The sequence below is a fragment of the Chanodichthys erythropterus genome, chromosome 12 (genome assembly GCF_024489055.1).
Source record: "Chanodichthys erythropterus isolate Z2021 chromosome 12, ASM2448905v1, whole genome shotgun sequence".
Classification (NCBI taxonomy): Eukaryota; Metazoa; Chordata; class Actinopteri; order Cypriniformes; family Xenocyprididae; genus Chanodichthys; species Chanodichthys erythropterus.
The window spans coordinates 3,024,791-3,035,225 of record NC_090232.1 but is presented as its reverse complement, the minus strand read 5'-3'; the positions used below and the strand labels follow the sequence as shown (position 1 = coordinate 3,035,225).

General features: G+C 36.2%; 3 protein-coding genes across 3 annotated transcripts; 1 reads left to right on the top strand and 2 right to left on the bottom strand.

Moving 5' to 3' along the window:
* Window positions 1–336: 336 nt before the first annotated feature.
* Window positions 337–3,953, top strand: LOC137033116 (carcinoembryonic antigen-related cell adhesion molecule 5-like). Its single transcript, XM_067405236.1, has 6 exons — window positions 337–430; window positions 1,082–1,378; window positions 1,882–2,139; window positions 2,412–2,702; window positions 3,188–3,445; window positions 3,606–3,953. The coding sequence occupies exons 1-6, from the start codon at window positions 367–369 to the stop codon at window positions 3,695–3,697; spliced, it is 1,260 nt and encodes a 419-aa protein (XP_067261337.1). The 5' UTR covers window positions 337–366; the 3' UTR covers window positions 3,698–3,953.
* A 3,329-nt stretch (window positions 3,954–7,282) lies between these two features.
* LOC137031580 (putative nuclease HARBI1) lies at window positions 7,283–8,376 on the bottom strand. The gene is made up of 2 exons (XM_067402621.1): window positions 8,080–8,376; window positions 7,283–7,933 (listed from the first exon to the last, which is right to left on the bottom strand). The coding sequence occupies exons 1-2, from the start codon at window positions 8,374–8,376 to the stop codon at window positions 7,283–7,285; spliced, it is 948 nt and encodes a 315-aa protein (XP_067258722.1).
* A 531-nt stretch (window positions 8,377–8,907) lies between these two features.
* On the bottom strand, window positions 8,908–9,861 carry LOC137031579 (myb/SANT-like DNA-binding domain-containing protein 4). The gene is made up of 2 exons (XM_067402620.1): window positions 9,054–9,861; window positions 8,908–8,939 (listed from the first exon to the last, which is right to left on the bottom strand). Exons 1-2 carry the CDS (start codon window positions 9,859–9,861, stop codon window positions 8,908–8,910), a joined length of 840 nt encoding a protein of 279 aa, XP_067258721.1.
* Window positions 9,862–10,435: the final 574 nt, after the last annotated feature.

Sequence of the window (10,435 nt, the reverse complement as noted above, 5' to 3'; positions counted from 1 at the left end):
GCTTCATTTTTTCTTTAAGGTGGAGAGTAGAAATTTTTTCTGTTTAATTTAGCAACCAAGGCAAAGGGATTGTTTTGTGCTAACAGTGCTAATGTGATGAGTCTGATGCAGGACATTAGTAATAATAATAATGCAGTAATTCAGATGGGGATGTATGTTTCTTTAGGGAGTATGAACATCAAAACTGTGTCCTACATTACATATTAGAGTGAAAGACCAACTCAATGCCACATGTTTGTGGTTTCTGTTTTTGCACTTCCTCTGTTATCTCTCTTCTTACACCTCGTCTTGTGCGTGTAAAGACATTCTGAGCAAAATATACAGTTGAGGAAAAAAACGCATCAACGTGTACTTTATATAACAAAAATGTCACTTCGAAGCTTGTTGTTGGTCTCCATCGTTGTGTTCATCACCACAGAAGCTGTTTCAGGTATGTCTACTTGATGTTATAACGTTTTATCAAAAATGGCGCAGCATCTGTTTCTTTTTTTTTTCCGACCCTAAAGAAGTTTAGTTTTTAATGATTTAGGCCCAGTTTCACAAACAGGGCTTAGACTATGCTAGGATTAGGCCTTAGTTCAATTAGGGCATTTAAGTAACTTTTATAGACATCCCCTAGAAAAAAACATTACTGGGGCCAGTTGCATAAACTTAGTCACTATTTTAAGACAGTGTCTTAAGAACTAGTTTGACCAACTTGCAGTTAACCAAGGGGTAATCAATGTTATTTTTCCAATTCAAATGACACCAATCTACCTTTTTATGTAACAAACTTTAAAAAATTAGGACCACTCTTCAAGAAAAACATTAGTGTCTTAACTTAACTTAAAGTCTAAGTGGTTTATGCATCCGGCCCCTGGTGTGTGTCATGAGACAAAACAAAGACACTGACATATTTTAAAATATGTCAGTTAAAAAAGATCAAACGTGCATTTTAGTCTAGGACTAGCTTAAGCCTTGTCTGTGAAACTGGGGAATAGTGTATTTTAACCTATAATTTACAAATATTAAATGACTGTAGTGAATGACAGAGACTTGTTTGTTAAATGTTGAACACACTCTCTCATATTTTGTTCATCAGGTGAAGATGTGATGAAAGCAGTGGGTGATCGAGTTTCTTTTCGTCCAGACAAATTCATTCCTCCTGTCACCAGCATCATCTGGAAACAAATAAACACTGATGGAACTGTTGTCAAGGCAATTGAATGGGATGAAGGAGAAACTCTAATCCCGAATCAGAGATTCAAAGACATCACAACTGTTGATGAGAAGACTGGACAAATCAATATCACTAATCTAAAAATCGAACATAGTGGAGTTTATACCATTGACATCAACAGTAAAGATCAGCAACAGAGATTCACATTGACTGTTATGGGTGAGTGAATATTGATTGATATACTGATTAATATTAATACTGTAAAAGCATCTTATTGTTATGTTTTACTTAACATAAAATCGCTAGTATAACTGTCAACTTTTTATTTTGAATGAAATTATAATAATTTTTATATTGTTAATGTAATTTAACCATTATTATAACAGAAGTAACTATGGTTTTATAGTGTTTTGAACACAGTAGTACCGCAGTGTTGGAGTATGTTAATATCATATATGGTAATCATTCAGTACCAGGATATATGTTATACTGAATGATTACCGTCACTGTATTGTGGCAGTACTATAGTACAGCGATGGTATCAGATTATGAAATCAGGGTACTTTGATATATACCATGGTGCTGAAGTAAGTACTTCCAAGAATACAATACAAAACATGGCAGTACGATGGTGCATTATTTGTAAGTTATCATTTGTATTAAAACTGTATTAAAATACCATAGTTTTACCATCTGATTTTGTTTCATTGTTTCTTTCACAGAGCGGGTCCCCAAACCTGTGATAGAAATAGAGTCGAGTGATAACCCTGATGTTATGTATTTGAGATGCGAGTACAACGAAAAAATCATTTGGAAGAATTCTGCTGGAGAAACACTGAAGAGTTCACCAATCACTCCGAAAGGACAGTCCATCACAGTTATAAAATATGGAAATCCAGAAAACTTCTACACCTGTACACTGAAGAACGCAGTGAGTGAGGAGACCAGTGATCCAGTCTATGAGACAGATCTGTTCAAATGTGAGACAGTGATTTACTTCAACATTATTTACTAAAGCAGAAAATCACTAAAGCTCTATTTGTACAGGATTAGTATTACCTGGTGACATTTAGTCATTTGACTAGGTTGTCTGTGATCTTAATCCCGTGCGAATCGTCCATGTCTGTCTGTAATTTGTAAAGTAAAAATTCCCCATAGTGTATTTAAACATATTAAATGACTGTGAATGACAGAGACTTGTTTGTTGAATGTTGACTAACATAATCTCTGATATTTTATTCATTTGATGTAGACGCGATGAAAGCAGTGGGGGATCAAGTTTCTTTTCGTCCAGACAAATTCATTCCTTTTGTCACCAGCATCATCTGGAAACACACAAACACTGATGGAACTGTTGTCAAGGCGATTGAATGGGATGAAGGAGAAATTCTAATCCCGAATCCGAGATTCAGAGACATCACAACTGTTGATGAGAAGACTGGACAAATTAATATCACTAATCTAAAAGTCGAACATAGTGGAGTTTATACCATTGACATCAACAGTAAAGATCAGGAACAGAGATTCACATTGACTGTTATGGGTGAGTGAATATTGATTATATTGATTAATATTAATACTGTTAAAGCATCTTATTGTTGTTTTTTTCTTAACATAGTATAGCTAGTACAACAGTCAACTTGTTTTTATTTTTTGTTTGAAATTATAATCATTTTTATATTGTTAATATATGTTCATTGTAATTTAACAATTATTATAACAGAAGTTACCACAGTTTTATCGTGTTTTGAACACTGGTGCTGGAGTATGTAAATAGTATGTAAAGTATGTAAATTCAGTACCAGGATTTATATTATACTGAATGATTACCGTCACTGTATTGTGGCAGTACTATAGTACAGTATCAGAATATGAAACCACGGTACTTTAATATATACCATGGTAATACCAAGAATACCAACACATAGCAGTACGATGGTGCATTATTTTTAAGTTATCATTTGTATTAAAACTGTATTAAAATACCATAGTTTTACCATCTGATTTTGTTCATTGTTTCCTTCACAGAGCGGGTCCCCAAACCTGTGATAAAAATAGAGCCAAGTAATAACCCTGACATTGTGTATTTGAGATGCGAGTACAGTGAACCGATCATCTGGAAGAATTCTGCTGGAGAAACACTGAAGGGTTCGAAAATCACTCCGACAGGAGAGTCCATCACAGTCAAAAACAAAGGAAATCCAGAAAAATTCTACACCTGTACACTTGATAATGGCGCAAGTAAAGAAACCAGTGATCCGGTCTATGAGAGAGATCTGTTCGAAGGTGAGACAGTGATTTACTTCAACATTATTTCATAAGCAGAAAATCATATGAATAGTGAAAATAAAATGAAAATGAATCATGCATTAATGTGTACTTTGTCTAACAAAAATGTCCATTCGGTGCTTGCTGTTGGTCTCCATCATTGTGTTCATCACCACAGAAGCTGTTTCAGGTATGAGATCACAAGCACACTTTACCAGACTGACATTTCACAGAAAGAAGTTTGTTAGGTGTTCTCGCAATTCATCTTAAAATATGAAATCTTGATTTTTTTAATGCTCTCAGTTGCTCCTCTCCACCCAAAGACTTATTGTGATGATTGTTTGTTTTGAGCATGTTTAAATTTGGAGAAGAGATAAAGCAAGAGCTGTGAACAGCATCATCTGCTGTGGTCATTTTTCATATAGTGGTTGTGGTTGATCATCTTGCTTGTCGAAACCTTAGTAAAAAACACCATGTTTGCAGTTTCTTCCTCTTCCTCTATATTCTGCAGTCTCTGCATATTCAGTGTATTTTTAAAGACCTAATTCTGATCATTTAAATCTGTTGACATTTTTTATAAGCTTAATATATATATATATATATATATATATATATATATATATATATATATATATATATTTGTTAGATTCAGACAGGAGATTTGTTATTTGGATTGTCATTGTTTTGATCTGCATGGCTTTTATCATCCTTTTCCTGTTTATACCATTTTTATACGGAAATATTACTGTGTTTAATCTTTAAAACATTTGAAACATATTTCTGTGCTTATCATGTCCTTAAAACTCAAAACAAACATTCAAATCTCTGTCCCAATAAGAAAAATTGCCATTTGCAACCTGTTTTACTTTCATAATCTGACATGTTTCTGTGTGAAAGCAGATATTCTGTGAGAAAACAAATTGTTTTATCCATTGATTTAAATACATTTAGCTAAAACAATGATTTAAATGAGTTTAAAAGTCTTAAATTAGGCTATTGGTGAACATTGAAGAAAAGGAAAGAGCATTTTGATGAAAGATTGAAGAGGATGCACTCATTAATTGTATATTGATGCTCAATTTCATGTTGACTGTAAATGATTGAGTCTCACTGTTGTTGTTTAAGGTTATTGTGTTGAAGACGTCCAGAGTAAGTTTACATATTAATTCCTTGTGGAAAATCATTAATATGTGCAATATCACAAAATATACATTAAAAATGAGCATTTTTCCCCTCAGAAATGATAGTGATTGACTGATGCTCATCATGAACCTTGTGACTCTTCAAAGCCACACGTGGATCTTCTCGACACATTTGTCTGATCATCGGCTCTAAATCTCAGCTTTACTGAATCATCTGGAGCTCTGAACCGTCTGTGCCTTCATAAATTTCTGAATATATGAATCCAACATATGCAAATACTTTGTTTTCATAGTGACAAGATGAGAATCTCTATATAGTCTATATTTTTAATTTCACTTGCTCTTTCAGTTTCAGTTGCCATGAATTCATTCAAACGGTCAATGGTGATATTTTGTCATATGAAAGTTTTATGAATATCTCTATCCTGACCCTTTTAAAGAATTAATTCTGTAATAACTGATACATAAACCTTCTGTAAAAATGAAAGAGAAAACATTTGCATTTATCAATTTTTTTCTTGTAATAATCTGAGTTTCTATTGTATAGCTAATATTACTTGTAGTCTTTGCATTAAGGATGGTATTTATTTACATTTTATTTGAAAACCAAGTCACTAGAATCTACTGTTATCTTATTATTGTGGCAAAATTGTATTTTCACAAAGGTTTCCTTAAAAAGATACTTTTCTAGAGTTCTTATTCAAAGTAGAACATTTAATCAAATCACTAAGAATAATTCATAATAAAATAGGAGATATGATGAAATCTTTCATGTACTGTAAATGTTAGTTTTTTTGTTTCTGCTTTTGTCTGATATTGTTACATAGTACTAAGATAAGTGTATATATTTGATATATCTATGCTTTAAACAGATCAGGTAAAAATACTGTGTGCACTACTGTCATTATTCTTGCAATAAAAAAGTTATATAAAATGTTTGTAATGTTCTTGACGGCCACTAGATCAGTGAATCTCAACCTCTGAGTAATGGACCATATTTGGAACCATCCTCAAGGACCCCAGAATATTTATTGGTAAAAATTATTTTATTAATTATTAGGCTTAAATGAAAATATCATCACAGTGAGACTTGGTAACCACAGGTAAAACCATACATGGCTACTCACTAACACTGTCAAATGATATTATATGTTATATAGGTCTATAAAAAACACCTAAACACAGGTAAAAACTATACACACCTTCACAAAGAAATGAATTATATATTCCCCTAATAAATATATTGCAATATAAATGGCTATAACATAGTTTGTTTGTTTTTTGCACATTTCCACAAACCATGGTAATTTACTTCAGTTTATTCATGGTAAAAGTTTGTGTGTTGTTGTGGTGATTTTGGGATTTAAAAGTCTTATCTTCATTCATGGCATGTTTTTCCTGTTTTCCTCATCAGTCTCGTTGGGAATGTTGAGGCTGTTTCATCCGATTTAAAACTAGTTTAATCATCGAGTGTTTTGTGGTTTATAACCGAGAGGTGTGTGTCGAATTTGGTGGATCCAAAATGGTCAATATTCATATCATGCATTTTATTCATATTTATGGCTTATGATTTATCAATATTACTTTTGATTTCATATATTCATGCACCCCTACTCCATATATTAATTCTCAAGTATTTACTCTTTATTGTACCCCTTTATGGTTCTTCTTCTTTTATATTTAAGAGTATGAATTCTTGTTATATTCGATTGTTCTAGTGTGACAGGTCATGTCGACATGTTTGTGGTTAGATACTGCAGAAGCGATGATGTTTTCAGAATTAGTTGCTAATTTGATCTTGTTCAAAATATGTCTGTTATCATTTCTTCAGACATGTGATAATGCAAGATCTGCAAAATTCCCTAAAGGGTGTCAAAACAACCCCTATATCTATTTTCATCTATTTTTTGACATTTGACCAGTCTATGACATAATGGATAAATCCATTTGACCTTTTCTTATTAGATCATACGGTGACCAGGAGGGGACATGTTCGGTTCACTTAGTTTTGTCGTGGTCACGACATATAAACTCGTGGGAACGTGATAAGTCGTTCCCTCACCATATGATCTCGAGGCCATGTGGCCACGACTTAAGGATGTTTTTACCTCGACAAAATGATCTCGTGGCCACGCGATGTAAAGTCGTGGCCTCGAGATCATATGGTGAGGGAATGAGATATTTTTCTCGTGGCCACGACTTCATGATGTTGAGGGAACGACATCTATTTCTCATGGCCACGACAACCTGCGCTACCAACCTGGGCTGCGTTTCCCAAAAGCATCGTAAGCCTAAGTTGATCGTAAAAACGATCGTACGACTGATCTTAATATTACGGTCTGTTTCCCAAAAGCATCGTAGCTTAAGTAGCACTTGAAAATCTTCGTAGATCTACGAGTGCTCTGGAGTAATCGTACATCCCCAAGTGCATCGTAAGAAGACAGATTTATGAGGACACCTGCAGGACAACCGGCAGATTACACCTTTAACTTTATTCAAATGCAATGTGATTATAATATAAGGTTTTGATTGTACTTTATTGTACACTTTATTGTTGTTGTTTTTTTTTGTTTTTTGTTTTTTTATGAGGGCAGGTAACAAACAAAAAAATATATAAATACACATCTAAATTAAATGACAACAACAACAAAAAATGTATAAAATAAGTAATGTAGGAAATATACTTCAAAGACTGGGAAAAATAGAGATAAACTCAAAAAAATCTGTCAATGACTTGTTGACGTGCACGAAAACCAGCCATGTATTGGACATTTCTTGGTTGGCCAGCATGTGGTCCCATGCCATCTTCGTCGTCGTCCTCCTCCTCCTCCTCCTCCTCTGCCACCTCTTCATCTTCTTCCCTGTTAAGTAAGGGCACTTTCATCTGCACCGCAATGTTGTGCAACATAGCTGTTACTATTATTACTGCACAGCACTTTTGTGGAGCAAAAAGAAGACCACCGCTGGACTGGTGAATAGCCCGAAAGCGCATCTTCCACCTCCCTATTGTGCGTTCCACTATACTACGTGCAACACGGTGTGCTTCGTTGAAATCTGTGTCCCTGTCATTCATAGGATTAGCCACAGGGGTGAAGAGATATGGCCTCAGTGGGTAACCACTGTCCCCAAGCAGCCTCCACTGTCCCTGTGAGTTTTGTGCCTCCTGACCCACAGATGAATTGATGAACATGAAGGAGTCGTGTGTGCTTCCGGGCCACCTTGCCACAATGTCTGTGATCAAACCCTTATGGTCACAGATCACCTGGCAGTTGACAGCTGCATAACCTTTGCGGCATATATATACATGGCCATCCACAGATGGTGTAAGGATCGGGATCAAGGTACCATCGATCACTCCGATGACCTGTGGGATGTGATGATGTGTTACAAAATACTGTTGTATGATGGAAATTTAATGTGTTCCACAGCAAGTGGAAGTAATGCATTGGTGACCGCTTGAACAGCTCTTGACACTGATGCTTTACTTAATCCAAGCCCATCACCAAGTACCTGGAGAAAACTGCCTGTTGCATAAAATCTCAATGCTGCTAAGAGTTGGACTTCAGGGGACAAGGCAAAATTTCTCCTGGTGGCACGCATCAGCTGAGGTCCGATGCTATTCAGCAGTTGGGCTATTTGTTCCCTTGGCAGACGGTATCTCTCAATTATAGCCATGTCATCAAGCATATTCAAGGGGTTTTGATGCTGTCTAATGAAGGCATTTAATGTCACCAATCTACTTCGTGGTCGTCTCTGTCTTTGTCTTTCTCTGAACCTTAACTGAAGAACACGCTGTAGTGCAGCCATGATTTCCTTTGCAAGTCTACTGAGGTGTAAACTCTATATACTATACTAACTTTGAAGGAACCATGTGAAGGTTATCAGGCTGTGATAATGTTCACATATCCCACTGCTTGTCACCAATTTCAGTAATCACATTAGGCCCTGCCCTGAAGAAAGTGAAGGTGTGGCATGCTTAGAAATTGTATAGATTACATATTCCTTTAATCTATCATCTGTTTGGAATGACCAGAATTTGTGCTTCTTAATATGTATACATAGAACAGTGCTGGTGAGACATGTCTGCAATAAACTTTTTTTTTGTCTGTACCTGTAGAAATGTGCTAGATGAAGTACATATATTTGTGCTACTTTCACCTTTAATATATATACTTTATATATTAGTAATATTGAAACTTACATGCTTATGAAATAATCATTAACCATTCACTTCAGAAACACTTGAAAGAACTCATTTCCTATGGTATTTCATTGGGCCTTAGGCCTTGTGTGGTTCAACAAACACATAGACATCAAAAACAATGCAATAACATAGTTTTATTCATTTGGGTAATTCAGTTCCCCAGGACCTGCAGAAGACATTGTACAGTGGGATAAGTCATAACTACATATAGAAAACATTTCACATTACACAAGAAATGACAGAAACTTAATGAATCCCCATGTAACAATAATCATATTACCTGACTCTTCTGGCAAGATAATTGGCACAGAAATGGAGGGCCTTGCAAATTTCATCTCCTCTAGTGCAAGTCTCCTCTCTTCTAAGGCCAGCTTGGCCTTCTTGAGCTCAATGAGCTGCTGTTGAAAACTGGTATCCCTCTCGTTGGCTTCTTTAAGGGATTGCCTAATGTCTTTCAAGACATCTAGTTTCTCCCTCTCCAGCTGAACTAAGTCCTGACTACAAGTACACATATCAAACTGCTGAGGTGTTGTGGCTGCAGTCTGGACAACTGAAGATGGAGGCTGAGGCCTGGGAGGGTTGTTTGGAGGAGTAGGAGATGGTATGTGCTGGGAGATGGCAGGTGAAAATAGCTCCTCTGAACATGAAGGACCTGGCTCAGGCTCAGGCTCAGGCTCAGGTTGAGTTAACCCTATTGCTCCATGGATGTCAATACCACCACTAATGCCATCTGAAGCACTTGTGCCAAGTATTGACAAGGCCTTCTCTTCCTCTGCTGTGAGAAGGGGTGACTCGTTGGTCCCACCACCTGTTTTTTTAATTGCAGACCTCTGCAGTGCCCTCTTCCTTTTTGCCAGACTTGCAAAATCCTGCCACTTCTTGCGGACCTCCTTACCCGATCTTTTAACCCCCCTGGTTGCTGTTAATTTAGTAGCAATGTCCTCCCAGATGTTTTGTTTCTCCTTATTTGTATGATGTCCTTTAAATCTGGTGAAAATTACATCTTTATTCCGCTCCACCTCCTCTAGAAGGATATTTACTTCATCTTTTTGAAAGGTATCTTTTCTTGTTTTTTTTTGTTCAGCCATTTTATCAGTGCCTCAGCCTGTAGGTAGTTGCTTTATATAGACGTGTCTTGATTGCTAATCCACATCAGATGACGATTATTAGGTGAAACGTTCAGAGGACACGATTCCTTATAAGGTTATATTTCAGCACTTCGCAAATGGACAGTGACTCTTAAGTAACACGTAGAGAGCGTTCTCGCGCGTTCATGTTAAGGGCATTTTTGGGAAACGCACGTGGAATTGCAGCGAGCGTTCGTAACCTTGCACGTAGAAAGCGCTCTTAAGAGCTAAGATACATCGTTATTGGGAAACCCAGCCCAGAGTGGAAGAGCAACTCAATGCTGCGTTTGCAGTTTCTGTTTTCACACTTCCTCTATATTCTCCATTTTTATACCTCGTCTCGTGCGTGTAAAGACATTCTGAGCAAAATAAAGAAGAAAAGTGCATCAACGTGTACTTTATATAACAAAAATGTCACTTCGAAGCTTGTTGTTGGTCTCCATCATTGTGTTCATCAGCACAGAAGCTGTTTCAGGTAGATCTACATGATGTTTATTACGTTTAATTGAAGTTGGTGCAGCATCTGTTTTTGTCG

Bases quoted from the DNA above. Each gene is read 5' to 3' on its own strand.
- LOC137031579 (XM_067402620.1), bottom strand. From the start codon at position 9,861: ATGGCTGAACAAAAAAAAACAAGAAAAGATACCTTTCAAAAAGATGAA. The intron at 8,940-9,053 runs GTAATATGATTA...TGTCTTCTGCAG, and splicing joins TATCTTGCCAGAAGAGTCAG to GTCCTGGGGAACTGAATTAC.
- LOC137031580 (XM_067402621.1), bottom strand. From the start codon at position 8,376: ATGGCTGCACTACAGCGTGTTCTTCAGTTAAGGTTCAGAGAAAGACAA. The intron at 7,934-8,079 runs GTACTTGGTGAT...CACATCCCACAG, and splicing joins CAACAGGCAGTTTTCTCCAG to GTCATCGGAGTGATCGATGG.
- LOC137033116 (XM_067405236.1), top strand. From the start codon at position 367: ATGTCACTTCGAAGCTTGTTGTTGGTCTCCATCGTTGTGTTCATCACC. The intron at 1,379-1,881 runs GTGAGTGAATAT...TTTCTTTCACAG, and splicing joins ATTCACATTGACTGTTATGG to AGCGGGTCCCCAAACCTGTG. The intron at 2,703-3,187 runs GTGAGTGAATAT...TTTCCTTCACAG, and splicing joins ATTCACATTGACTGTTATGG to AGCGGGTCCCCAAACCTGTG.